At 36.1% G+C, this 27,873-nt stretch overlaps 1 protein-coding gene across 6 annotated transcripts in view; it reads left to right on the top strand.

Annotated features, from left to right (window-relative positions):
* Positions 1 to 654: 654 nt before the first annotated feature.
* Positions 655 to 27,873, top strand: part of FIGN (fidgetin, microtubule severing factor) — a 126,733-nt gene continuing 99,514 nt past the window's right edge. For 3 of the 6 annotated variants that reach the window (XM_086370066.1, XM_086370144.1, XM_086370077.1), the window contains exon 1: positions 657 to 795. Coding sequence is in view for 1 of the 6 variants with exons in the window: in XM_086370116.1 (XP_086226242.1) it covers positions 771 to 795 (25 nt within the window). In the remaining 5 variants the exon portion in view is untranslated. Of the gene's footprint in view, positions 796 to 21,273; positions 21,497 to 27,873 lie in introns of those variants that run through there. The other 3 variants (XM_086370135.1, XM_086370055.1, XM_086370116.1) reach the window with 2 other exon arrangements.

The raw sequence follows: 27,873 nt of genomic DNA, 5'->3' as shown, positions 1-27,873 counted from the left end.
GTTTCTATTCTGTACGCCAACCTGCTGTCTAATTTCTCTGTACAAAGTAGCCCTGAAACATTAGAATGCATATTTTTGCTGCTTAATCATTGTAACAATAGTGTGGGATTAAGAGTTCGCGATTGCAAGAATTTCGTTTTCCGATATATTGGGCTTACTTATTACTCTCTTTTTTACTTCAAAAATAAAAAATAAGAAAGCGGAGCCATAGGGTGGGGCTAGACTTTCTTCGGGAACTAACTTCTAAGTAAATAAGAAGTGTAAATAAGAATCTTGCACACACAAAAAGTTAAGGTTAAATTACAATCTCGTGACTGGAGGAACGTGAAAATGTCAGAAGATCGGTTGCAGAAAAATGTAAGCACATCATCTTGGATGGGGTACAGCGTGGTGGGCGTATTGTTGGCAAGGAACGGGAGAGAAAGATGTATAATTTAATGGTATATACAATCCACTGATCCTATTACCGTCCTCCCCGGAGCTCTTGTTAGTTTCAATGGGAGTGAGTGAAATTGACATGGACTTGCATTCCTGGTCATGTGCTTTTTTTCCTTTCTTTCTTCTCCTGTGATCTGAGATCCCCTTTTTGTTGATGTTGCTTTCCCCCTTAATTATATGCATGTAGGTTAAATGAATACCTGACGAAAGGGCCCACGTTTCAAGGCAGTGACATTTGATAGCTGAGAGGAAAAGTGACTTTAATGAAAAGCAACCTTTGGAATTCCTGCTTGTGAGAAATCCAATTCAGCTTTTTGTGCTGCCAGCAAGAAATGATCAGTAGCACCAGTGTTTATGGTATGTCAGTTTTGGAATTTACTTCCTTTGCATCTAAATAGGAAAGACAAATTAAATAGTATGATAAAACCATTGGAGACTCTGCTTGTCTGCTTGGGAAGCAGCTGTTCATGATATATAATTCCTTTATATATATATATGTATATTTTAATTTGTTAAAATGCTTGTTTGCTTTTGCTATCACTTGTTTGTATGTTTCAGTTTTTGATTAATAAATTACTGGAGTCCACCTTTATCAGATTTAGCTGTAATCCCAAAGTTGCATGTTACTAGTAATGCACTATGTAACCGCTGAAGTCAAATGGTATGTAAATTAGTTAAACTCAGTATGGGGTTTTTTTGGGGAGGGGGCTGGGTGGAGAGGAGAGAGGGCGGGAGTATGGGGAAAGACTCCTTGCTAATGAAAAAAAAAAAAAAGTATATATATGTACACACACAGAAGTGGATGAAAATTTTTTTCTCAATCTATTAATGCAATTTGACTCTGCTCTCTCCATGATTGCACTTTGTAGAGTAATCAGTTCTTGAGTGTGGTTTTTTGGGGGGGAGTGAGTGAGTGAAGGGATATCTTTTACATGAAAATAAAAAAATGTATTTTGATTGCTTAAAGTCCTTACTGCCTTTTAAAGAACAGTGGTAGGGTTTTATTTTTTATTTTTTTCCTTGCCATTCACTTGTCTGCCTGTCAGCGCTTTTTACTTTTAACCTGTGACAGAATTAAATAAGCAGGCACTGAAATTGACTTTGTTTGAAATCTCTTTACCAAAAAAAAAAGTCAGATAAATGGAGTGAGAGGGGGTTTTCAATAGCTCTTGTGACCGTGTGTATACTTTGTGATATTCAATTAAGACTAGAAGGAAACAACAAAAAGATGTTAAAAAGTATTTTGCATAACCAAAGGATATGTCCACTTTAAAATATTTTTTTGCTTTTTGTTTTTGTTACATATACCCCCACCACCATGCATTCACCCTGAAAAGAGAGAAAGAAGGAAAGGGAGAGTATGAAATAAAGAAAAACCAGTGGGGCAAAGCTGCCAGGGGTCTGTAATGTGGCCGTGGTTACTGCTCTCTCATAACACAAATGTGAATACAAGGAAAGGGACTACAAGAGCCGATGCGCGACAGGCACTTCTGGTTGGACTCTGGTGACTGTTGAGCTAAACACACACCGCTCTTACATGATAGGAAGGATTTGATTGAATTTTGCATTTGGAACTTGTTGACTTTGAAGCGATCAATAAGAAGACTGTTTATTTTAGATGCACATAATTTGCCCTGAGAAATGTTTTAAGGAGGAAAGAGCACAGCTTTTTTCCCCCGGAGCTGTTGGAGCGAATGGGATTGCCAGATGGGCGATTTCCCTCTGTGATGTTAAAGCTGTAATATATATTCAGAGCAGATTGGGCTGCTGCCTGTGATGAGGAGGATATTACATTTATAAATTTTAAATCGGAGCTCGGACAATGTGCTGAGAGCAGAAATTGGATGGTTTGACTGTTCACCGTATTGATACTTAAATGTGATTTCTGGGTAGTAGTAATAATAATTATTACAGTAATATGTAAAAAACACATTGGGGTAGGCAGTCATATAATTCATGACATTTAACAGCAGATTTAAATGTATAAATTGCCCCCCCTGTCTCTGCTTACTATTAAATAATAGTCACATCATTTATTTCCCTGTGTGTTTAAATGCATGTTGCGCAAGAGATGTTCATTCAGGAAGCTTGTTATCATATACTAGAATTCTGCAGAGGAAAAGTTTATATGTAATCTATAAAGTAGACACTTGTGCATATGTATAGAGGGGCATCAGTGGTTCCTATTTTGGAATTCTCTTACTTTGATTATTTTTAGATTTTGTTTGTCTCAAATGTGTGGCCTAAAGGAGCCAGAGCTACAAACCTAAAAGGCTGGAAAGTGGGCAAATGCTCACACTCTGGCAGCTCTGCTGTTGCAAATTAAAAGTGTGTTGTGGTCAGGAAATGAAAGCTACAATGTCTCTTTTGAACAAGTCGTTTATCAAGAGAAACATCTATCAGGGACTGCCTTGTCACATTGATCCTCTAAAAGTTAGGTCCGAGGTGGAAGCTGCTTTGATGTTTTTGATCCTAAATTTAATACAACAGAAGAAAAGCAAGGATATTTTGACCAGGATAGATAAAAAAAATGTTTCCTGGAACCAACAAAATCTGTTTATTAGTATTGTACTATGTGTAAGTTTTTTGGATGTAACAGTTGAAAAGGCTGAAGAGGAAACCCCAGCCTTTTTAAATTGACCATTGTACATATTTGTAGTACAGTCAGCTTTGGCTGGCTTCTTGGTTCATATGGACATTTTGAAAGTGATTGTTTTAAAGGGAAAATTATTTTGAAAGTGTTATGGAACAATATAGAGAGAATTAGAGTTTTCATGCATTCAGGTTTTAGAGTGGCTCTCTTCCCTTCATCTTCTCTTTTAGTCCTTGTTTCTGTTTCCCATCTTCATTTCATGTGTGACATACTAGCTTTTAGTGGAGAAAGAAACAATTTTTTTCTATTAAAATCATTTCCCAAAACATGCTTGCTCATATCATCTTTATTGTTTATTAATTGTGCAAGTGGATCATTGGCAATATAAATTGCAGGGACTCACAAATCTTTCATAATTTCAGCTTAAGTTAAAAATATAGGTAGGTAACAGATTAAATATGCCATGTATCTTTGAATACTGAATATGTTGCATGCATTATTTGAATTTTAAATGGTATTATTGAAAAAATGACCAACTTTCAAAAAAATTTTTTTTTTTTTAGTGAAAGCTGTTAAAAGCAGCCTGTTTCATATTTGGAGGTAATGATGGAAGTGTTCCTTCTTTGGAATAGACTTTTGGATACTTGTCTTTTACTGCTGGTGGCTATTTGCTATTTCGTATGGGTCTATCAACAACTAGACTGTGGTAGGAGTTTGGGGAAGTGTAATACTTGCTAATTAATCATGTCTGAAATGAAAGAATCATAGCAGGGTAATAAAAATCTCATTGTTGTTTTCCTGGAAGAGGGTAAGACTTCTGTTTGGAAGCTGTACGTGTGAGTTGACTTGCTTTTTTCTTCTCCTAAAAAGACAGTTTACAGGGGCTCTTGAGAATTATTTCAGGAACCATCTTTTGAAAACAGAATATTTTTCTTTTTCCTGACTGCACTGAATCAGTGAAATTCTTAAAAATGTCTCTGCTACCTTCTGAGTGAAAACATAGAGGTTTTTTTCCGCAGTTCTGTTAAAGACTACTGTGACTGAGTTTCCCAGTGCTTTTTTCCCCATACATAGAACATCTTTTTTGTTGTTTTTATTCATATTAGGCAGGAACTTTGGAGGCAGGTACTTCTGATAGGGATACAAGAGAGCAAAATTTTTGTTAATTACTTTTAGTTAGTATAAGAGTATGACCGGGGGGAGCAAGGGGACAGTACTTCCAGGAATCTAGAGACAGTCTGTATTATAACTTGATGTTTCTAAGTTTAAAATATTAGCTGCCTGAAAAATAGATCAGTAATATAATTATAAGTACATTATTTTTTGCCTGAGTCTTGCAATGTCACATTTTAGGATTTAATGTTTTGCTTAGTTTATGCATGGGGACAGATTCTGAAAGTTTTAAGTGTCTGCAACATTTTTCAGAATTTTCATCTCAAGGTGAAAGACGGCTATGCTGTTTTTGCCTGTGAGTGTTTGGATGTCTTGAATGATTGCCTAATTAAGTAATCAGTTTTAATGGTCCAAAATCAGCAGAATTGCTAGGTGTATTTGAAACAATTGCAGGCTTTTATGTTTTGTACTTTCTAATTTGTTCCTAGAACCTCAGTTTGCTAAAAATGTATGCTGTTTTGCCTGTGATATTCTTAAGTACAAATTTTACATACTTCTTTTGTAAAGTATATTTATTTTTGTAGAACTAATGATTTTAATTACCAGGAATTTAAATTGATTTGTAAATTTTTTATGGGGAGAAATTGTTCTGCAGAGGTTTGTGTGAAATACTGACCTATAGTACTGATTGATAAGATATGATTGATCAGCATATCTGCTTTTTTATCTTTGGCCACTGATAAACTAGACTAAACAAATGGCACAGAAAACAGTGTAATTGTTTTCTTTCAATGAAAAAACAATATAATTGCTTCTTTGGAGATATATAAAAGTTACTGTTTTATTAAAATCAATTAAATTTAGAAATTATTTTGGGGTGCTACTTGGAAGACTTCAAGACCAAAAATTATCCCACCTTTAAATTAACTCTTTCTCTTTCACATACACACACCAGATTATAGCTAATTTCAAAAAATCTTACTAAAAATGAAAGACTTGTAGAAAGACTGTCAATAAATGCCTGTGTAGAAAGTGCTTTTCTAGTTGGGTTTTGTCATTTTCTTCAAATTTTTCCCCTAAACTTGAATTTTTATCAAGTTTCTCATTTAAATTACGGTAGAAATTTCAAGCCTAGATGCTTTGACATGATTGCTGATTACTGAACCTTTTGTTATTTTTGATGTTATCATTTAAATGGCAGTTGTACTTGAGGGGTACTTACTACAAGAAATGCAGATAGTGGAAATAAAAGGTAGGTAAGAATACGGTAAAAATAAATTGTACTGATAAGTCTGAAGCAAATCAAAAGCAGGTTGGGTATGCAAAGTTTCCTCAGGGCAGCAACACAGATGCCCACTCAGGAGCTCTGCCTCAGCTCCGCACACATGCGAGTGCCGTACCTGTTGACGACAATCTTAGTGTAGAGACTGAGCCGGCAGAAAAGATAGGTGACCAGAAACCATCCTAGTGTGAGATATCATATGGCTCTTTCTGTTAATAACATTTATGTACTTTATGCCGCAAATCTTCTTGTTGTCTTGTTATTCGAATATATTGACACTATGCTTCACATTGCTTATGGTGGGCTGTGGTTTCAGAGTACATTAGAAGCAGTGAATTCAAAGGAGAATTTTAATGCAGATGTATTTGTGTGGAATATATGCATAAATGGATGAGTTTGCTTGTATTTGAGCTACTGTGACTTTCACAAAGCATTTACAGCATTACTGCTTCCAGTCATTTTTGAAACTGATACATCTTGAAAGTAGAAATGCGTGATTTATTATATGAAGACCCAAGTATAAACTTTTTTTACCCTGCAACCTGGCTTAAGTATTTGTAACTTTTATGTTAGGAAATCTTTTTTAGAAAGTATTTTTTTAGGTAAGATAGGAAAGTTTGCTTCCTGTTAGGATTGTGTTCTTATTTTCATGTGAGTTACTAGTGGTGCATAACTTACAGAATGTATTTTCTTATCGTAGAATACATCATGTAAAATACTTATAAAATGTTTTATTTTCCCCAATATCTTATTGTTGAGAATATCTTTTACTCAGTTCCTTGCTTATGAACTTATATGTCTGCTGGCAGTTTATATATTCAACTTGTGAATATATTGCTGGCAGGAAAGCAGAAACTGAATTTTACTTTATCCACCAAAAATCTGATATTTGTTCCCCCCCATCTAATATTTACCTCATGTCAATTTTATGCCTTTTGAACAACTAACAATTGCTTAAATGCCATATACTTAGGACAGTAAACTCATCTGAGAATGAGTGACCTCTCCTTTCATGCTTTGGATTTAGGAAATGTTATTCATGGAAACAGTAACATTCAAAATAATAATTTTAAAGCAGTATAATGTAAAGTCGGGGGTTTCTAGGTGTTGCTGTAAACTTTTTGCAATTCTTCTGATTTATTATCCTTACCGTCAACATATATTGTCACCTTCACCTCGGGCTGGCTACATGATTTCTTGGCTTGGTACAAAATTGAAATGGGGGGCACCTTGTTCAAAAATTATTAAGAATTCAAGACAGCAACAGCAGAACATTAAACCAAGCGCAGAGCCCTTCTGTGTGGGGAACCTCTGGGCCTACCCAGATCACAGGTCAATGAAGCAGGCCCTGCCTTCATTACCCACGAACTTTGTGGAAGTCACTGGGTTTCCTTCCTGGCGACTGACCAGTCCACAGTGATTCCACGTGCCCCTGCCTACATGCTGGTGGTCGTTAAGAGCCTTGATGGGAAACTGGACCACTAGGTATCTTCTGCTCTTTCTACACATGAAACAGTGACTGAAGTATTTGCCCTTATCTCATGTTGCCTTTTGCGTTCCTATATATTACTGGAATTTTTGTGCAGATATTCTTAAAAGCAGTCCTGTTTTGTAATTGTCTGCAGACAGGTACACACTAAAATATGTATTCCCCAGGCACGGAATGTTTAGGGTGGGAGGATTTCAGTAAGATTTAAAATAAGAGCCTGTGAGTTTCTCCGTTGCTTTGTACCACCGCAACCCCACCCAAGTTTCAAGCACAAGTGAAATAAGTATTTTTAATGTAGATTCTAAATTATCTAAAAATATAGAAAATTCTGACCATTGAGAAATAAAAGCACAGCTTATTAAGTAAGGGAAAAGGGGCAAACATAAAAAATAATTACCTTGTTATAGTAGCAGCAATATTGATGTTTTGACATTAGGAAGTGGTATTGTAGCTGTATAAACATGTGGTGACATGTGTTAGAGCTGTGTTAAAGATGAAAAGTAACTCTTTCATGCAGTGATATTAACTTTGCAGGATGTTATATTGAAATGGTAAACTTCATTTCTGAACTTAAACAGGAGCAATCCCCTTCCCCCTGAAAAATGTAGTCACCATCTTTGGCTCCTTTCCCCATTGGTTTGAACAGTCTTAAATTGATGGGTAGATTAAACGTTTATATTGTTGCTTCCAAAGATACTTCTCAATGAGATCAAGCCTCATATCAAGATCCCTAAAACTAAATTTTGAAGTCAACCGGCTTTTTCAGATACGATGGAATGTCCAGCAAGCAATGGATCTGAGTGCACTTGAAGTTGCACCATTTATTTTCAAAAGATATTTCCCACATCAGATGCCTCTGCCAGGAAGAAAAATATCAAAGAGCTCAGAAAAGTAACTATTCTTTTATGTAATCCAAGACTGGTGGTGGGTTGGGGAGGAGGGCTCTAAGGGTATTTCTGAAGAAAGAAAAAAACTGAACTTATTTTGAATGCCTTGTTAGACTTGGTGTAGAGAAATACTATATGTGAGACCTTCTAGAAGGAAAAATCTTTGCCCTGTGTAATAACAAGGCATGTTCTCTCAGTTGACATGTACTTTAATGGGAAGAGGCTTGGAAATAGCTCTTACAACAGTGTCCCATTTAATTATAAAGTCACCCCACAGTTTAGGAATCTTTTGCATTAGAGGCATTGTAAACCTGAATTTTTTAAATAGGTAGTGAGTCAGAATGCATATATTCTGTGTTGAAAAACCTATCTACAAAATCTGTAGTATAATTTAATTTGGGAACCTTCTTTTCCCACCTTGGTCCTATCCTTTAGTATATTATGTTTTCATATTAAATGTTTAGCTTTAAAATAGATTAAACTAGGAATCTGGGTAAATATGTGACAATTTTAGTGCATTCTTATGACAAAAATAGCTGTTTATTTCCTTTCTAGTCACTTCTTCCTTTCCATTTCAAATTGAAGTTAAGATTATAAACTCTTTATCTTAGATCATATACCTGAATGATGCTAAATTATAAATCTTAATTAGGTATGATTCACTGATTTTAATTTTACAAGATAATTATTCTGAGTAGGATAAAATGTTCCCTTAATATTGAAGGCATTTTCATTACAATACCCATTTAAGATCAGACAAATGCCATTAAATAAACAGAGTCCTATTAGTCTTTAAAGCTTAACAGGTAATACTTTTGAATTTAAATATATGAAGAAATAAGTATATGGATAGGACAGCCTTCCTATTTGCACACTTTGAGTGCTTGTGATAAATTTTGCTACCAGAAATTACATGAATCTAAAAGAATCTTTTCAGTAAAAATTACAGTTTTGATTATCTAAATGGAAGATGCTCTTGTGCATGTGTGCAGATCCATTTCTTTGTGAAGGTACTGATGTCAGGGAAATGCTTTTGGTATTTCTTTATGAGTAATTAGGTTAACGGGGTTAGTTGGAAAATGTATCCTTTCCTGGAAAATGAAAAATTACATTCAAGCAGAGGTAAAAGAGTAGAACATAATCATGACTTTAAGTACTTAAAAAGATATTTTATGAGTCATTTTTAAAGAATAATACTCAATATGTAACTTGTTAAGAATAATAGCCATTTTTACTTTTTAGAGCACATCTGTATTAAAACTGACTTTCCGTTCATGAGTCACAAATCTGGAGTCAATTTTAGGCCCAACTTATAAAAGATGTGGATCTAATCCCCCACACCCCTTTGCTGTGGTATCCTGCTCTTATAGTATTGGTATAAAGTTCTTACAGAGAGATTTTCACTTGAATTACTCAGACAATTAGGCAACATTTTTGAGGGGAACACTAATATGACCCACAGGTAGGCACAGGGATCATCCCCACATGGCCTGAGTCCTTGTCTGACAAATTAGAAGAAGGAATTTTGTATGCCTGCATGAACAGTGCTTTTTCTTTCTATGGGAAGATTTTAAATGTACTAAGTATATGATGTATTCCCTAATTAGAAAAATATGTTTTATGTAATTCTGTGAATACTAATCAACTAATTTACTTATGGATTGTAAGATAGTAGGACTAAATGTTATTCAGAAATAGATATTTACTGAGTAGTGTCTTTCTAGAAAGAAAGAAAAATCTACCTATCTGCAAATCCCTTTTGAGATTTAGGGATTTTTGTTTGTTTTTACTTTGTTTTATGCTTTTGTTCATTTTTTGTTTTTGTTTTTTTTTTCCTACTATGGGTGAAATGTCTATCAACAATATTTAAGAAATAAAATTATTAGGAAAAGAATCTAATATTAGAAGTTCTTTGCTATGCTATATTCTTTTAATAATGAGTACATACAATGCATTATTGCTTGTTTGTGTGTTTGGTTTTGATTTGTGTCTTGTTTTATGTTGTTGTAGCATCAAAGTAAAAAGACCTTACAGGAAACTATTCTGTATTGTTTATTTTTAAAAAATACCCAATGAGAATAGTACAACCTGTGATACAGGTTTGTTTATAATGATGAGCAAAAATCCCCTGTTTTACCCTAATATAATTCTATTTCCTTGAAATCTACAATATCAAAATGCCATTACTACTAACTACAATCTAGGAGGTATTGATGATATACAGTTGTAATGCACATGTGTACCTAAATTCATATTTTAAAAATATTTTTCTATAGATTCTAATAGCCAGTTTTGCAGGTGTCCTTGTGCTTGGGGCCAGTAAGGATTGGATTTTCTGTTTTGCTCTTTGCAAACTCAACAGAAACCTTACTATCTCATCCATCCTCCTGCTCCTGGAATTCATTCTTAACCATACCTGTGTTTTGAAAGGCTGAAGCCTTTTCTCTGTCTCTCTCTCTCTTTTTTTTTAAGTATTGCTCTGTAGGACTATTTATTACCTGATCATCTGGAAAATCATATTTCAGTTGAGCCACTGGAATATGATATTTAGATCATGAGGAGGTAGCTTGAAATAATTAAGAAGGTATTGGGCAGTGTACTAGGAGTAAAGTGTGGAAGCATTTTTTGATATGGACAAAGAGTAAAAGACGGTTTTTAGAAATGAGGAAATAGCTAAAGGCAAAAGAAATTAAGGAAATTGTTAAGGAAGCTAAGGATAAGGACTGTTTTCATGTGGCTGTTGCTAAAAGTGATATTGCCAAAAAAAAAAAAATCTGATATAATTATCTGAGAAAGCATTATTTATTAAGAATTAGGAGAAGGCAATGGCAACCCACTCCAGTAGTCTTGCCTGGAAAATCCCATGGACGGAGGAGCCTGGTGGGCTACAGTCCATGGGGTCGCTAAGAGTCAGACACGACTGAGTGACTTCACTTTTCACTTTCATGCATTGGAGAAGAAAATGGCAACCCACTCCCGTGTTGTTGCCTGGAGAATCCCAGGGACTGGGGAGCCTGGTGGGCTGCCATCTATGGGGTCCGCACAGAGTCGGACACGACTGAAGCGACTTCGCAGCAGCAGCAGCAGCAGCAACAGCACATTAATTACCACACAATATTATAATCTAAACAAATTATATTCTCCTTTTTTAAAATGGCAGGTTCTGTACCAAATCTTGCATATACATGATTTATAATCACCCAAATTAAAAGAATTGTCCTCCCTTTTCTTTCTTTTAATTTGAAAAAAGTATAAAAAGTACACATGCCTTTAAAGATGATTCATATCACTCTTAGGTTCCTTTTTCTCCTTCACATACTCAATTAGGTTATACCTCAAATGAAGTTATAGAAGAAAATCTACTGAGGGTTAGAATATATCTTTTTTGTCTTCTTTTGGGAAATAATGCATTTATTTTCACTATAGGAGTTCAAATCATTAAAGTGTAGATAGCTATGATTTAAATTGATGTGAGTAAAGTTTAAGGATAAGTTTTATATCTACCCTGTAAATACTAGCTGTACCTTAATGACCAAAAACAAAACAAACAAAATTTGCCAAAGCTCCATCTCAGACCAGTTAAATGGGAAGTCAGAGGGATGACCAATTTCTTTTTCTTTCTCTACCCCAGTGATTCTAGTGTAAAGTTAGGATTGAGAATCACTTCTCTGAACCAAATATTTATATATTGCATGAGCTCTTAAACTTCTTGTTTTAAGTTTTAATTTTAAAAATTTCATTTTTCCCAGTTTGAAGTCATAAAAATAGATCTACTTAGAATGAATGTACTGATTCATACTAGAGGTAGTTCACTCTCTGACTAAAGTTCAGCAACAGTCTATGAAGAATCATAAGAACATTATAAGAGTATCTCTGAAAAGTGAAAATGATGACATCAGCAGATACCTACAGCCTATTGTACCTTGGGTAAGTCCTTCAACCTCTCTGAGTCTCAGTTACTGATGATTTAAAAGGAAAGTTGATCCAATGACTCAAGATTTTTTTTCAGTTCCATTTAATCCACGATGCTTGGTCATCGACTAGTAAGTTTGAGTCACTTGAATCTTATTGGTGGCCCACCAGAAGCAGAATGAAAAGATTTTTTGTTTCTGTTTAAGGAACTCTAGATATTGCCTTGGAAATAATGAAGGAAGTTCAAGGACCATTTATCACTTTGTTAAGCCCTTTAGGAGGGATGGAAACCATTCATTAAATATGCTTACTAATTGGTTACAAGCAAATGTGTCAGCAGTTCTAAGTTGATGAGTGTTAGTTAGCCAGTGCTTTTTTCCTGTAAGATATATAAATAGACTAACAAGAAGATTAACTTAAGCACCAATGAAGTGAGGGGCTTCACATCTCTTAAAAAATATGTCAAAATTATAGATCTGTATGAAAGTTGAATGTTTATCAAACTGGAAGCAACTCCATCTTTTCTCTATTTATCCCTAACTAATCTTTATTTATCTTCTTTTTACTCCCTGGAATGTTCTTCTCCTCCACCAGTTGAAAACCTACCAGGACTTTGACATCTAGCTCAAATGTTGCATCACCTATGAAAACTTCTTGAGCCACCCTAATCAGGATCCATTTGACATCTGCTTTATATGCTCTAAGCACTTAAAAAAAAAAAAAATCTCCTTTCAGTCGTTTGCCATGTTTCTTCCTCTGTAGCTTGCTGTGCATTTGTTATTTGTTGATTATGAAATTGTAAACTCCTTGAGAGCAGAACACATTAATTCATTTTTTTCATCTCCTCAACATGTGTGTACAGTGTAGGACCTATAATAGATGCTCAATAAATGTTTGGTGAAGTGAATCGATAACAACTGTCACTTGGTTCATCTTTTATTAATCTGACTTGAAAAAATTGGAAGAGGCCTTTTAAAGTACTTAAAAACAGATCTATTAAAATTGTGTATTTCATTAAAACTGAAATTCCTGTATTCTATAATCACTAAAGACTTTATAATCTTATAATTCTGAAAAATAGTTTTATAATTATATACCCAAAAAAGAGCTTATAGTCATTTGTTCTGTTTTCATATCTCTGGATACGAGAGCGTTAAAGCTATTTTATAAAAACAGAACATTATAATGATATGTAATAAAAATCTGCAACCATGACTTCAAATCACATATGCTTTTCAAATATGCTTTACATATTTAAATATTTTTGCTTTTGTGTTTGTAGTCAGAAAAATTTGAGGGTATCGAATCATAAAGTATTAGGCACGGGGACTTCCAAATCAACTTCTTGCCAACATAGGGTTGATTGGCACTTGGTTAGTCAGCCTTTGGTTGAACATGGGAAATCAGCACCTCCTAAGGCCTTTCTTTCTATTTTGTCCTTTCTCAGATAAATAGGCATTGTGCAGATATGTGCCTGGCAGTACTCAAAACAGATTTCCTTGGGAACATGATGGTATTTAGGGTGCTAAGATATGAAATGCAAACTAGCTGATTTATAATTAATATGATAACTTTCACTGATGCTGTAGTTTGTAAATGCCTTTGATTAACACTTTAATTGACATACTTTTGTTTCATATTTAGTGTCGGATGCTAGTCATTTATTTTGTACTAAATACTGGGCCGCAAACAATTTAGCTGGAGTTACCCCAGTGACCCTGTCTTCTAGTGGTTCAAATGTATTACCGCTCAGTTTGTGTATTTGTGGAAGGGTCAGTTTATTTCTTAAACCTGTCACTAATGTTACAACATATAGCATTACAAAATTTTCTAAGGGAAATCCAATTTGAGCAAATGTTGAAATTGTAATGTGTTAGTCAACAGTATCTTACAAAGTCTCTCTTTTATATTTGTGTATTTGAACCTAAAGATAGATGTACCGGAGAAAAGTACCTGTTCACATTGCTGCATGAAAGAACTCAGAAAAAACAAAGGCTCTATTGTCATTCTTCTAAAAACACAGTTTTACTAAGGAAACCTATAACCTTTAGTGAAAGCTCACTGGTTTTCTTCTAATATGGACTCTTCAAATCTGAAAAGTTCTAGATGCTATCTTACCACTTAATATTGAAATCTAGGTTGATCTCATACACTCCATGTAAGAGAAAATATCTCCAGTGCTGATTGTTGAACCTGAATTATTACAAAGACACACTGTTAAGTGAGCCACAGGGAACAACTGTTGTTTAGTCAATTGCATGAAAACAACTGCACCTTCAACAAAGAGCTTCAATAGTAAAGAAGTATAGTACATTAGAAGCAGAATAGTAAAGATTGTGAAACAGTAGGTAAAAAGTAGCAAGAGCGTTTTTGCAGTTTGACTGCAATAATCTTTTTAGTTCCTTTAGTTAAATTAGCTTTTCTGGAAACCAGTAATCTCCAAGCAAGTTAAAATTGCTTAACTATAAATTGAAATCCATAAGGTTGAGAGTAACGACTATGAATTATAAAACCTTGATGATGGTGGCTTGCCAACAACCAAACTAAATCAAGGGAGGATTTAAAAGACATAGGCTTAAAATTCTGCCTGATTAAAATCAGGAAGTTGGGGGATTTTAAACTAAATAAGAAATACCCATGCAGATTCTTCACATCTAAAATGTCGGCCATGTTTCCGTTAGTCTTCTCATAGGAAAAAAAAGGGTGATTCCCCAGAGAGGGTAGTAGTGTATGTTGATGGTCACTAAATATGAGCCATGGTTAAAAGTCACGGTCAATAGTTTCTTTTGTTGCTATTCTTTTTTTTTTTCTTGCCCTCATAAGCATAACTGCCAGCTGTTAATCATTGAATTTTTTGTTAGATCTACACATGGCAATTCTTGAAGAATGTGAAGCTGTAATTGTCCCCTTGTCTTAAAATCGGAAATAAAATTATTTCAGGTGAATACAGCTCTGTGCCTGTGTATGTATGAGTATTCGGAAGAGAAACCTATGAAAGAGTTGACAGCATTGATAGCTCTTTCATTCTGAATGGGCCAGTTAGTAGCGCCATACAGATACCATCTAAGTGAGCCAATTTAAATCTCTCCAAATTCTTAACTAAGTGGCCCAGGTCTATCTGAGAGGTGGTACTTACTTGTCCCTTAGGTGATCAATTCTGGCATGATATTCAGTAAATAAGATTTATGAGGAATTAATTAAAACTGAATTAGTTAAAATTGAAATTGGATATTAAAGTATATAGTTCACCCTAAATTGACTTGGATATATTTGTCAGACATGGCATGAAAAGAATTTTTAAAATAGATTCTTTGCATTAGAATAAAGACTAGTCACAGATAAGCCAGTTAAAATTTGCTCGCCTGATACGATTGTTTCCTTGAATAACTGGCCACACCTTCTTTTAGCACTCCCCTCTTTGTCCAGGGTTTAGTCTCATCATGCACGTGTCCTTGAAGAAATGTAGCATCTTTCACAAGATTTTGTACAAGTGAAATCAGATACCAGTTTTTATTGCAGAACCGAGCCTACAAATGTTTCTCTTTAAAGACGTTTTCAATAGAAACAGTAAGGTATAAATCATTTAAGCAATTACCTGGACATTGTGGAGATGGGGCTTGGCTTGTTCTGTAGCCCCAGATGTTTCCAGATTCCAGTAATAACTCGGCCCAGATATTTACAGCTTAATTTTCTGTGCATGTGCACTTGTCCACAAATGGCTCCTACTTCCCATTTTCTGTTGGACAACTGGGCCACTTAGAGGCACAGAAAGTGATTTCAGCGTAGGTGGTGACAAACATTAATGGTTATAATAAGTTGCTTCTAGAAACTTTGATCACTTAAAAAAATAGGCTAATTCTTAGAGGATTTTATACTAAGAAATAAATTATTAAATGGCATTTTCCTTTACAGATGGAGGTGGGGGGAATAACGTCTCCCCATCCCTCAGAATTATATTCAGCCTCGATCTACTGTGTGATAAAAGTAATTTTTTTTTTAATGTGTCTTCTGGCACTGGTTGAGTTATCATGCAGGCTGCTAGTTTTCTTTGCATTACTACTCCACAGTTTCTCTTGTTCTTACTAGAAACTAAACAAATGGAAAATAATGATTGGTAACCATCTGCTGTGCAGAAACTTCACATAGAGCAGTTAACTCTATTTTGTAAAACAAGACCAAATGAGTGAATTATACTGTTGCCAGTAAATAGCAACATGAAGTAGAGCGTTCCTTTGGACAAAGCAGGAGCATAGGGAGCCAGCATTTATTATGGGAAGTCAGTTGGGTGGGCTGTGGGGTTGAATGTGGCCCAGGCATTTGGGGGTGTGTGTGTGTGTGTGTGTGTGTACTGCACTGTGTGAAGAGAATGGTGGTTTCCTCTCTACCTGTACCTCGTGTCTCCATTCTTGCCCTCATAATTCCAATCAAGTGAATCGAAGCAATGCATATGCAGATAAATCAGTTCAGTCACATCGACCTGTATCTTTTGGTTTGCTTAAAAAAGTCAGAATCCATAAAGCCATAGAGAATAAAGATTTATAAAAGTATGTAGGCTTCAGATCAGAATCGTGTTTTTTTCCTCACCTATACATATTATAATGACTAGAGGCTAGCCATTTGGGCTTTAAATCATTCTCTGGTCTTATCCTTTGCCTAAAGAATACTGGGAATCAGATTGAGTATATGTCCAAAAGATACTGACGGGCAATGATTATTCATATAGTTGCTGTTGAAGTATGCATGCTATATTGAGGGAGGACATGTAATGGAGTAGACATAAGCAAGTGGTTACAAAGAATTTATTCAAATGGACCAGGTAATACTTGTTTTATAGGTGTCCATATAATCAATCAGTCTCTTTCTCTCTCCCTTTCTCCATCTATAAAACCTGTTTATCAATGTACTTAGACATTCAAAACATACATATTCTCTCTACCTTTCACTTACTTGATACTGGGGTTTTGCCATACAGCAAGAAAAGTTGTTTAAAATGGGCAGTATATTGAGTTCAAAGGACCCATACAGTTCATAAATTCTCTGGTGTCTACTGGATTTTTCATCAGGGAGACTTCCAATAAAAATGATCTATTTTAGAAATAATATTGTTTAGTAGGTTGAAATGTGGTGTAATAAAATTAGACCTTCAGTCTTCTAAAGTTACTACTTAGATGGCACCCTTGGGATGGTAAAATGGCTGTATAAGCAGATGAATCAGACAGCTCCACTGATGGGTACATTTGTCAGTCTCTGTTACAGATATAATATATTCTTATATCTGTAATCCTGACACTGTTACATCCAAATGAAATCAACATGAGGTTGTCATCTTTAAGCAAATATGTTAAGTGTTGTCTTTTGTGCTTTGGATTTGAAAGAAAGGGGCCCAGGGGAGGCCGCATCATGCAAATGGAACAAATCCCATTTCTTCTGAGCTGTGCTGTTTTCCCCTCCATGGCAGCTGGCTGTGTTATCTTTGTGTGTTTCTCTGAGTGCTGACAATTCTTTCAGTGATCTAAGTTAGGGCACATTAGAAAGTGGAAGCAGCTGTCTGTCGCTATACTGAGAGACGTGTTTGCTCTACTGCAAAGATGAAGGACCATGAATCCTTGACACACTCCCCCCCCTCCCCCCTGTACTTTCCAACATGATCAACATTCAGACGCACAGATTGTCTGCTTGGACAGTTTTTTGTTCTGACTGACAGCATCTGGCATAGACAAATTTAAAAATACATGGCATGCCACGCTTGGAATTGGAACATCCCTTCTTTATTAATCTTCTCATTTAAACCATTCATTTACATTTCAAGAAAGGTTACAGCTTGATATGGTTGAAACGTTGATTTTTAAATGAATAACCTTCTAATGAAATGTCTTGAATGAGTACCAAGCAGCTAGTGTTCATTAAAAATTACACCCGATTAACACGGCCTTGAGAGCCTGAGAGGAAAGGGATTTCTTATTGTTTTAATCCACAGTGCAATCCAGTGTTTACCTTTCTGGCACAAAGCGAATAGAAATGATGCCTGTACTTGTAACACTTCTGATATTGAACACAACTATGATATCACCCTTAAGCCGACAAAACACTTGGCCTTGTTTAATCAGCTTTCTTTCCCTTGGAAAACCCCCAGAGTGTTAAAAAAAAAAAACAAAACAACACACCAAAATATGCCTCGTTCAGATCCTCTCTGTCTCCACATCCCATCTTCTCCCCAGCCCAAAATACTACGTCTCTATGCCCAAATCAGAAAAAAAAAAAAAAAGACCAGTATGTTTTCAGATGGAAAAGTGGTAGAAAAATGCCTTTAGATTAAACATTCCCCCTGACCCCAGGATGGTGGATATACATTTGTTTGTCTGCATTACTTTAGTAATAGGAAAAAAAAGTGCAAAAATCACTCAGTTTCTCTGCCTCTTGTCAACCCCTCCAACACACTCAACATTTCTTACCCATTTTCAATTCCACAGTCAACCTTAGCAACATGCTTGTCTAGCATTTATGTAAAAATAATATGAAAATTGACCATATCAGTCAGTCTGTAGACTTTGAGTCCAGAGGTGGGGGTGGGATGGGGGAAGGAAGGAATCCTCCTTTCATCCTACATTTTAGACTTTTCATATCACTGCAGATTTCAGCCATCAGTACTCAACTGCCAGTGTGGCTGAAACAGTTCTAAGGGGTGTATGGAGGGAGGGCTGGTGCAGAATTATTATTTTCTGTTTTTAAAAAAACTGTTCAAGTGCTAGGTAGTAAATATGTAAAGCAAGCATGCTGGTTAACTTGGGAGAATAGGCTTCAGAGAGAAGTTCAATTAACAATTGTAGGCAGAAGAGGTGATGTATTTCTTCAGCATGTGTAAGGGGTCATTTGCTTTAGGATACATTTAGGTGAATTTGAGAGAAATAGATGCTGAAATAAAAATGAAAACAGATTACAGTTTCATATCAAAGGCACTTTTACATTCTTGAATATGAGGGGGAAATGACACATTTTACTCCATGGATTATATATTATTTTTAAATTTTGCTATTTTGTGTATTGTGAACTTACTTCATTTAAACCGTTCATTTAAATAAAATAAATCTTGGAAATTAATGTTATCTTTGAATCTAGAATCAGCTTATCACTTCACCCCTCAACCTAGATCTGGGCTCTAGAAATTAAGGTGGACACTGTTTGGTTGCTGTTTTTCTTTTCTTTCTTTCTTTTTTTCCCCCAAGAAACTAATGGCAAGGGATCAAATCACAGTATATCAGTTCCAGTATTTTGATTGCCAGTAAATGTTTTATAATTAACATTTTAAATATAAATTACTTCATTTGTTATTTTCCATTTTGATTTTTTTTTTAATGATCAGGTTTTAAAGGTGGTGTCAATGTGCATCTGTAAGCAAACTGGGAATGGGTTACAATACACAATTCCCTTGTGTAAAAAGTCAGGTTTAGCAGTAATGCTTTTAATCTGGACTTGTACGGGATTCAGAAGCATCCATAGATCTGCTCCAGTAATTACCATACCCCAAGTGGCACTGGAAGAGACATTTGCCTAAAAACTTGATGTCTTCATTACGCTGTTTACATTTTAATTAGAAACATGAAAATTACTGATTCATACAGACAACTATAGTTTAAGTGGTTTCGTTTACCATCCAATAAATCATAAAAAAAAAAACCCACAGTTGGCATAAATAGTTTACTAGGAATCATTCATGGGAATAATGTGTTGGCACTATAAGCTGCTTAAAATATGTTTTTATTTTACCAGAGGTAGAATTTGCATATAAATTAGAGAATGGCATTTTAAGTTGACAGTCATTTATGCAGAATACCACCCACATGCAAATACATATATGAGTGGGTGTGTATACTTTTTGTGAGTTTATAGAGTTTTGCAGTATTGTGGATGTGCACATGTACTCAGCCTAGTTGATCAGTTGCTTTTTAAAATGCACTGCCGTTTTTAAAATCCATTCAGAAATGTAGGTGTTCTAAATCTGTCCATCCACAAACACATCTTTTATCTGATAGGTAATATCAACTTTGCACTAAGGAAAAATGTTTATTTGTTGTATGCGTATGTCTCGAAAAGGAATTGCCGTTGCATTTGCGCTTTCCTTCCTCTTTCCTCTCTCTTTCATTCTCCCCTAATTTCTGCATGTACCTGTCAACACCGCTGCCCTAACATCGCTTCCACTCCGAGTGGCTAGACTGAAGCAGGGTGGCTGTCAGGGTCCATTCCTGAGTCAGCAGCACGACCATTGCCTGAATTTTGCCACAGTCACTCATCCAGTTTTCCCCTCCCCAGGGGACAAGTGTCCTCCTTATCAGTGAAGAGGAATGACCCTTCTGTCTGGCATGCTCAAAATCCCAAATCTCCCCACTTCAGTTCGTGAGTTCAAATCCCCCCTCCTGGATACAGGGCTGGGACTCCGGCTAATGACTCTAAGATACAGAGGGTCAGCGCACTGGTGAGCTGGAGTGCTGAGGCATTGTGCGAGCTGAGTTGTACGTTTTTCCCTTGAGCTGAGTTGTACATTTTTCCCTTAAGTGTACAGACTCTTCGTCCCCTCCACTCCCCTCCCAAACCCTTTACTATAGATCAATATTATGCAAAAACGAACCGGGAAGAGCTACAGCCATTAAAAGCCATTTTTCTTTTCCTCATCTTTGTTAGAAAGTTATTGACCATGGCTGAAGAAACCTCTGTTGTTTTTTGTTTATTGTTTTGTAGTTCAACGGAAGCAGACGGTAAAGTTCGTATTTTAGGCCCATGGGCTATAGGTAAAAATGAATTCTAAAAAATACTACATAGGAGGAAGAATCTACACATGGGTGTTCCACTTGAAATGTCATAGCAGTCATGGTTTCAAACTTCTGAATGTGAATGTGTTACATTGAGGCCCCAGCTTAACTGCATGATGTGATTTTCTGGGAATTCATGGGAATAAAAGGAATTCTCACAAGGTGGCTTCAGTTGATAGATTTGTGCTTCATTTCTGCGTTTTTGGTGTGTCTTTTTTAAAGTTCTAGGGGGTTGCCAAAGTTTTAAGATGCTAATCAGGTATTTTGTGTAGTTCACAAAATTTTAGATTTTAATGAAAAATCATGAGGAATATTTTCACCATCATCAAAGAAATTGGTCCAGGTAATCAGACTGAGACTTTTAAAAACAGTTCTTAATGCTTTGCAGTTACCGGGCAGAGTCCCTGAGCACATCACTTACCGGAGTAGTGAATTCATGGGCATATGCTCATTGGTTTGTTTGGCTATGCCTCTTTTTTTTTGTGGGGGCGGGGGCAGGCAGGGCACTTAATAGGCCTCAGAATTTCCAAGAGGTGATTAGATACAACAGTCGATGTCGGTAAGGACAGAAATATGCCGCTGACTTGTACACGTGGCAAAATTCGAATAGTTCTGTGCTGTCTGGTAAATCCCGTCTGCTTTATGCAGTGTGGCCCGAAACAGTTGTGTGGTGAGGGAATTCTGGCTGCTGGCCAGCCATTGACTATGAGATCCTGGGTACCTGAGAGCTTATCAGTTCTTTCGCTTTGTAAAAGAAAAAAGTGATGAAAATGTTGGTAAACTGCCATGAAGGTTTAAGGCTGCTGGAACAAGGAGCCGTGTAATCAGATTGGAAAATGGAGCGCGGGATTCTCTGCATGGAGAGCAGCCGTCTGTGGACCCCGTGAGCTGCTGTGCGGGTGCCCGAGCTGACCACGTTGTTAGCAAATCAGCTTGTTTGCGGCAGCAGCAGGGTGGAAAAGACCAGAGCTGGTGATGGTATGTAACGGAGGGAGAGCTCTTGCATGGCACAATCTCATCAGCTTGCAATTAGCTCGGGCTCTACAGTCACCTTCTTCATTTTCTGCTCCCCCACCCCACCCCCTTTGTGTTAATACCTTGCACTTTAAACAATTAAGTAAGGGAAGTAATCTTTCAAGCAAGTCAAAGCCATCCTTTAATTTTATCACCCTGCTGAAAAAGTATCAGGTGGTCCATTGGTCTTCATCAGAAGCTGGAAATTCTCCGGCTCACTGTAGCATAGAGAGGGGCTTTAACCAACTGGTTTTTGAGATAATCTTTCACATATCTTGGCAAGGGGGACAGAAAACGGTATAGCATTCAAACTAGCATTGAAGTTAAAATTAATGTGAGGGGGCATTACAAGTACCTTTTGGTTTATATACAGTAGTGAATCTATTTTATATTTTTAATAACCAGAGGCAGTCTGTGTGTGTGTGTGTGTGTGTAAGAGAGAGATCTGTGTGTATATCTCTCATCTGTAAAATCCTTTCTGCTATTTGTTTAGGCATTTCTATACAGCACCTTTCTGAAGGCTCTGATGACACAGCCACTTGTAGTGATAATTCCACTATTTCACCTTTAGCGAACTTGATTCACTAAGGTTTAAAAGAACAAGGATATCATTGCCGATCATATGTGTTACTTGTTAATCCTTTAAAATAAAATTCAGATCATGTAGGGGAGAGGTGAGAAGAGCATAGGTTTGCAAAATCAGTATAATAGTTTTATATATTACTTAATTCAAGGACAGCGACTTCTTAGATACTGCTTAAAAAAGACTTTATCTAAATAAAATATATCTTATAATAATATTACTTAAGCTACCTTATATCAGTTTATCTCTTCCAGAAAGCTTCTGCTAAAATATTATCCATGATATGGTATGGTTTATTAGCAGTTTGTCGTAAGATAGAAAATGGAAATTATTTCATGAATGTTTCCTTTAGAAAGCAGCATAGAGAATGATAATGTGAATTTGCTTTTAATGGTTATTAAGGGATTAATTGGAGTATTTTAAGTGATTTTTCTCAAAAATAGTAAATTCCTTTCTGGGGATTGTTTGTATTAATAAAAATGAACAGTGATAATATTGTTGGTGTTTGATTACATTAGTTTCATATTTGAATTCTCTCCATGTTGTCAACATAAGAATTTATTTGCCCTTATTAAATGACTCAATAATACTGATAAACTCTGTCTTATTATTTCCCTTCAGAAAAAAAACTAGCAATTTATGACCAATCGTTTGGACTCAGGATTTTTTTTTTTTTAATTTAACACAGGATTCAGAAAGGTTAACTGTTCATGTACTAATGCTGTGTGAAAGAGAACATGACTTCTGTTTTGCTATACTTATTTGATTGTATGTCTTAGTTTTGTCTTTGGAGGAATGAATTGTTTGATAGAGAATGAGAACAGGTAATACAAAGTGCATTTAAACTTAGGTAAGCTTCTACGTTTGCCTCAGGGTTTTACTGGTGTTGCATCAATGTGTTCTTTTATGTGTGTGTTTTGAACTTTTTTTGTCTTTAATTAAAAAACTGGATTAAAAGAAACATACATCATCTACACACATCTTATGCTGCAGAGATTCACTTTATATTCTTTTAGAGGACAAACTCCATTAGATATGCACTTACTGTACATCGGATTGTAAATCTTACAATTTAATGGTAATTCAGTGAGCAGTTATTGCTTCAGTGGCCTTTTTTCCTTCTTTTTTGTCCCATCTCACTTGTGAAATAGGGTTCCCCTTTACAAGTGTCACATCCATAGATTCATCTTTTGTACTTGGTAGTTGTTCTGGTGCATCATTCTTAAGTTTAAAAAAAAGGCAAAGCAGTGATGGAGGAACCATGTGGTGGGTGAGGAGTGTGTGTGTGTGTGTACAGCAGGGGGAGGTGTATAGAATGAGGGGTATCATACTTAACGCTACTGAAAGAGACAGAGAGACCCAAAAAGATACAGGAACTCTAGCAACAGAATACCCAGGACTGTTAGCATCAGTCTAACAGATTAATGTCTTTTTCTAAATATGCATTTCCTCTAATCTCATTCTCAATCTAATGTTTAGTTTTCCTTAACAGATTGCATTCTGCACTCACGTTCCTGGAAGTAGAAATGATATCTGATTGGTACAAGTCTCTTTTCCTTACTTACATTGTTAATATTCTTATCCTTTTTGGACATTGAGCTACTTCTTTTTTGTAGAAACAATATACACATTCATAAAAAAATTATAAAGGGATTCTCCTTTTGAAGATAATGAGTTCTTTTCAGGAACTGCAGGTTACATGGCGCACAAATGAGCTCTAAGTGGGGGGATTTAAAGTCCTGCTACAGCATTTAATTTCTTGAGGAAAGGAGTTCAGTTCAAGGTTAGCCTGTTATTGTGGCACTGGCAACTACTTCTCGCGTCCCTGTTCTTCTGCCAGCAGTTCTGCACAAAAGACAGTCATTTTTATTTAATACGCAGGGAGGTATTAATCACTGCAGTATTTTCTTGCAAAAATTTATCTTATCATATTCATTGTTTCACTACCCATGACAATAATAGGTGTTTAATTACTCAATAAGAGGCACTTATAGATTCCATTTTTCCTGTGAGCTGGACAAATGGTATTGATTTTGTACTTTGATGCAACATGAAACTGTATTAAACACAATTAGAATTCCAAGGTTGGTAAAATGTACATTTGTTATGGTAACTGGACTTGCTTTGAGGATCGGCAAGCATCTTCTAAATCAGGCAATGCCTTTGGTGTAAAAAGGATATTTGATTTTATTGCTGCTCTGTGGTTAAATTGAATGCTCTTTTTTTCCCCTCATGTTGTGTGAATGTGTGTATGCACGTGCACAAGTGTGTAGGTTTCAGTTTTAGTGGAGCAATAAAGAGTTTGTATGAAATGAAAAGATTTGAAGTGGATGGTTCTTTGTAGTCAGACAAACCATTGTGTACAGGTGAACACTGCCTCTGTGTAATCTTGTAATTGTGTCTCTTGAGCTAATGCTCTAGGTCTTTATTTTACCAATAAATAAGTTATTACCTGGGGTGAGGGTGGGAACTGTACGCGATGAAATGGCACCTTCATCTCATGCTGGATTCTGGTTTACTTCCTTTTAAGGTGATGAGGAAGACCTCCAAATCCCTGTTGTGTCATAAGTTAAACATTGGGTTTTGTTAAAATTGGAGCTAAATCAAACCTTTCATTTAGCCGACACTATTATGTCACAGTCAGGCAGCGTGAGATCTTGCATAGAACTAAGCTCAGTTCTGTTCTGTAGCACTAGTCCAAGTCGGCCTGGGTTTGCTTTCCCTTGCTTCTCACAGACACATTTCCACCTAAAGCTGGGACATCTAAAAATTCTAAAACCATAATTTAAGAGGACTCTCTTTTTCAGTGTGTTAATTGCCTATGATTTTCAGCTCCATGCAGATTTATTTCCTGTGCAGGAAGGTCATTTAGCCTTACCAAAATAAAAAGCAAAATAAACCAAGGACAGTCCAGAGGTTGCTTAATCTTCATATTTTTCACTAATGTGTAGCTTATATACTTGCTAAATCTTCCTTTGTATTTCTAAGTACTGTAGACCTCCAAACTGGAATTTCAGTTTTGGAGAATTGTATGAATGACTTTTAGCCTCAGGAAATGTAGAGGTTGCTCACTGACACAATTGCTTTCTGCATCAGGGGGATATTTTATTATCAGAACTCTAATGATTACTGCTGGAACATTAATTGATCTCACTACTTTGGAACAGAATTTTAAAAATTTGTGTAGCGGGCACACAACTGTAGGAAAGATTCTACGAGTACTTCTCATTTGCTTCATGCTACAGAAACAGTTGCAGTCAGTGTGTTAGTGTTAATCGAACATTCTTTATTCAGTTAATATTTGTATTGTTATTTTCCTTATGGGCTATCATATGACAGCATATGTTAGCATTTTGTAAAGCAGTGAGAAAATAAATATAAATAACAGTTTACATCTGGCCTGTGTGTTTCTTTTTTTTTTTTTTTTCTTGTCCTCCTGGAACTTCCAAGAGTGAGAGAAAAAATAAATTGATAGGCCTGCCCATTTTAAAACACTATTCTATTTTTTGCTCATAGATATGAGAAGAAAAGCCAACTGTGATTCCAGAAGCATGTGGTGTGTGTTTATTTTGCTTTATTGGGGCTGGGCACATACTGGAAAGAGGGGTTTTCTGTGCTAGTGGAATCTGAGGTCTGTAAAGCCCTGTGCAGATAGATACTCGATCACACAGCACATTCCTCCTTGGGCTCAGCAGCTCAGTGGGGAATGCTGTAGTTTTTAATGGGGAATCAAACTTTGCAGGGGATAATAAGAATAGTAGTAGTTTCCAAACCTTTGACCTTTCTCTTACATATTACAACCAAGGTCCTCTTGATTCTCTGACTTTGGGTCCTAGGTGCCTAGCGATTGGTTTGTATCCTTTCCAAATGCACTGTTGTGTGTTTTATATTTCTCCTTAGACAGATCATTTAATTATTGAGTAATGTGAGTGTAGTTTCAATTATCACATGTAATTAGCTAGTTGCAAAGTGGATTACGTCAAGAAATGGTATGAAGGCTGTTTCGTGGCTAAGTATTACTTTTTGGGTATATTTTCGCTGCAAAGAAGAGTGCATGGTTGCTAAGGAGTATCTGGATTTGGATGGGGGCTGCACAGTTCACTTTCCTGCAGGGCAGATGTGTTCCGTCACTGTGTTTGCCAAGGTGCAAGTTGGGTGGTGCAAATGGAAATTTGGCTGAAGCCAAGTCCTCAGTATGGCACTTGGGTTGTGCGAAGACTGACACTCAAGTAGGAAGAAAGCCATCTCCATTTTCACAGTCCTTTTCCTCAAACATGGTTTTCCCTGCTGTTTATAGCCTGCTCACTCCTCTATTTAAAGTAGGAGCTGGGTCTGATGATCTTCTGATTATTTCTAGCTGTAAGGTTTTTGATTCCATAATGTCTCACGGCAATCATTCATACAGATAGAAATAACTGATCTGCTTTATTTTCTAGATGAGAATAGCAAAAATGATACCAAAAGTTGGTTATAATAGGTTTTATCTCTTCTTAGCAAGGAGCTCAATCTCTCCTAGTGGGGGAAAGCTAGGTGCACAAAACAAATGCAGTTTCTTCAAGCTTTACTTATGCTGGCATTAACATCAGTCACGCCCATCCTGAATCAGTTGACCACGTATTTGACTAGGCAAGCCAGTCATTTCAACTCAAGGATCAACTGGAGAGACTGAATAGAGGATATCTTGGAATCTTCAGGAGAAATCCATTTTGAGAACTTTACATTTGTTATCTTGCCTTATAGAAACTTTCTACATCCCTGTGAACAATAAATAGAGTCTATATGCAGCAATAGCTTTTTAAGTATTTGTATCATAAGTAACTTCGGAAGCCCTTAACTTTCTTCCTTTGGGACAACGTAGTCTCCTTTGTGGAAGCATTCATTGTCTCCAGTGTGTTAATACATCTACCTTCTTTTCCTTTTTCTGCCCTTGCAGAACTCAGCCTCCCTCCCTCCAAACCTCGACACTGCCCACCCTTCCCTACCGTCCGGCAGAGTCCTCCTAACCTTTCAGCTGTCTGAATAAAGAATCAATAAGACTATTAAAGCCATTTGGAACTTTTTAAAAAAGAGAAATAATATTTTAATTACTCCTGACATGCCAGTTTGAAGCCCATATCCTCCTTTATGACAGTTCAGTTTAGAAACTACATTGCTTCATTTCAGTAACTTTATTACCATTTGTCTCAGAGATTGCTATTTCGCCTTGGCCACAGATTTCATCAGTTGCCCGGTTCACCTTTGTCCACACTATACTTGTGAAATGACCTCGTCCGTTAGTGCTTGTCAATAGTAAATTGCTATATTCTGCACCTAGAAACACACCAAATGACTACAACTCTTTATTGAATAACTGAGTTTATACTTAATTTTTTAAAATTAAAACTTAACTGGAATTGTCTTAATTACTGCTAATACCAATTAATTAAGGTGCTGGTTAGGGTTGGCTATTGCAGACGTCATTATTTTTGGTAGTAGGAATGATGAGCATGGGGTACTGTTCATGTTCTTATGATGAGAATGTTTTCTTTGGTGTTGCCCCCCACTAATTTTCTAACTCATCTTCCAAAATGACAGTGTGAAATACTCAAGGTTCAATTATTCTGATGACATCATATTAATTTTCTTTTCAAGAATTCTCAGTGACTGCATCATCTCTTCGCAGAAGCTCTTTTTAAATGCTAAGAAATCTGTGCTCTTACAATATACAAAAATCATAATATCAAAATATGGCTTCTTTTCCTAGCAATAATTATTAAAA

Source organism: Bos grunniens, chromosome 2, assembly GCF_055505025.1.
Source record: "Bos grunniens cultivar Pamir isolate PY7600 chromosome 2, Bosgru_T2T1.0, whole genome shotgun sequence".
Lineage (NCBI taxonomy): Eukaryota > Metazoa > Chordata > Mammalia > Artiodactyla > Bovidae > Bos > Bos grunniens.
The sequence above is the reverse complement of the archived record's forward strand: the minus strand, read 5'-3'. Positions and strand labels throughout refer to the sequence as shown.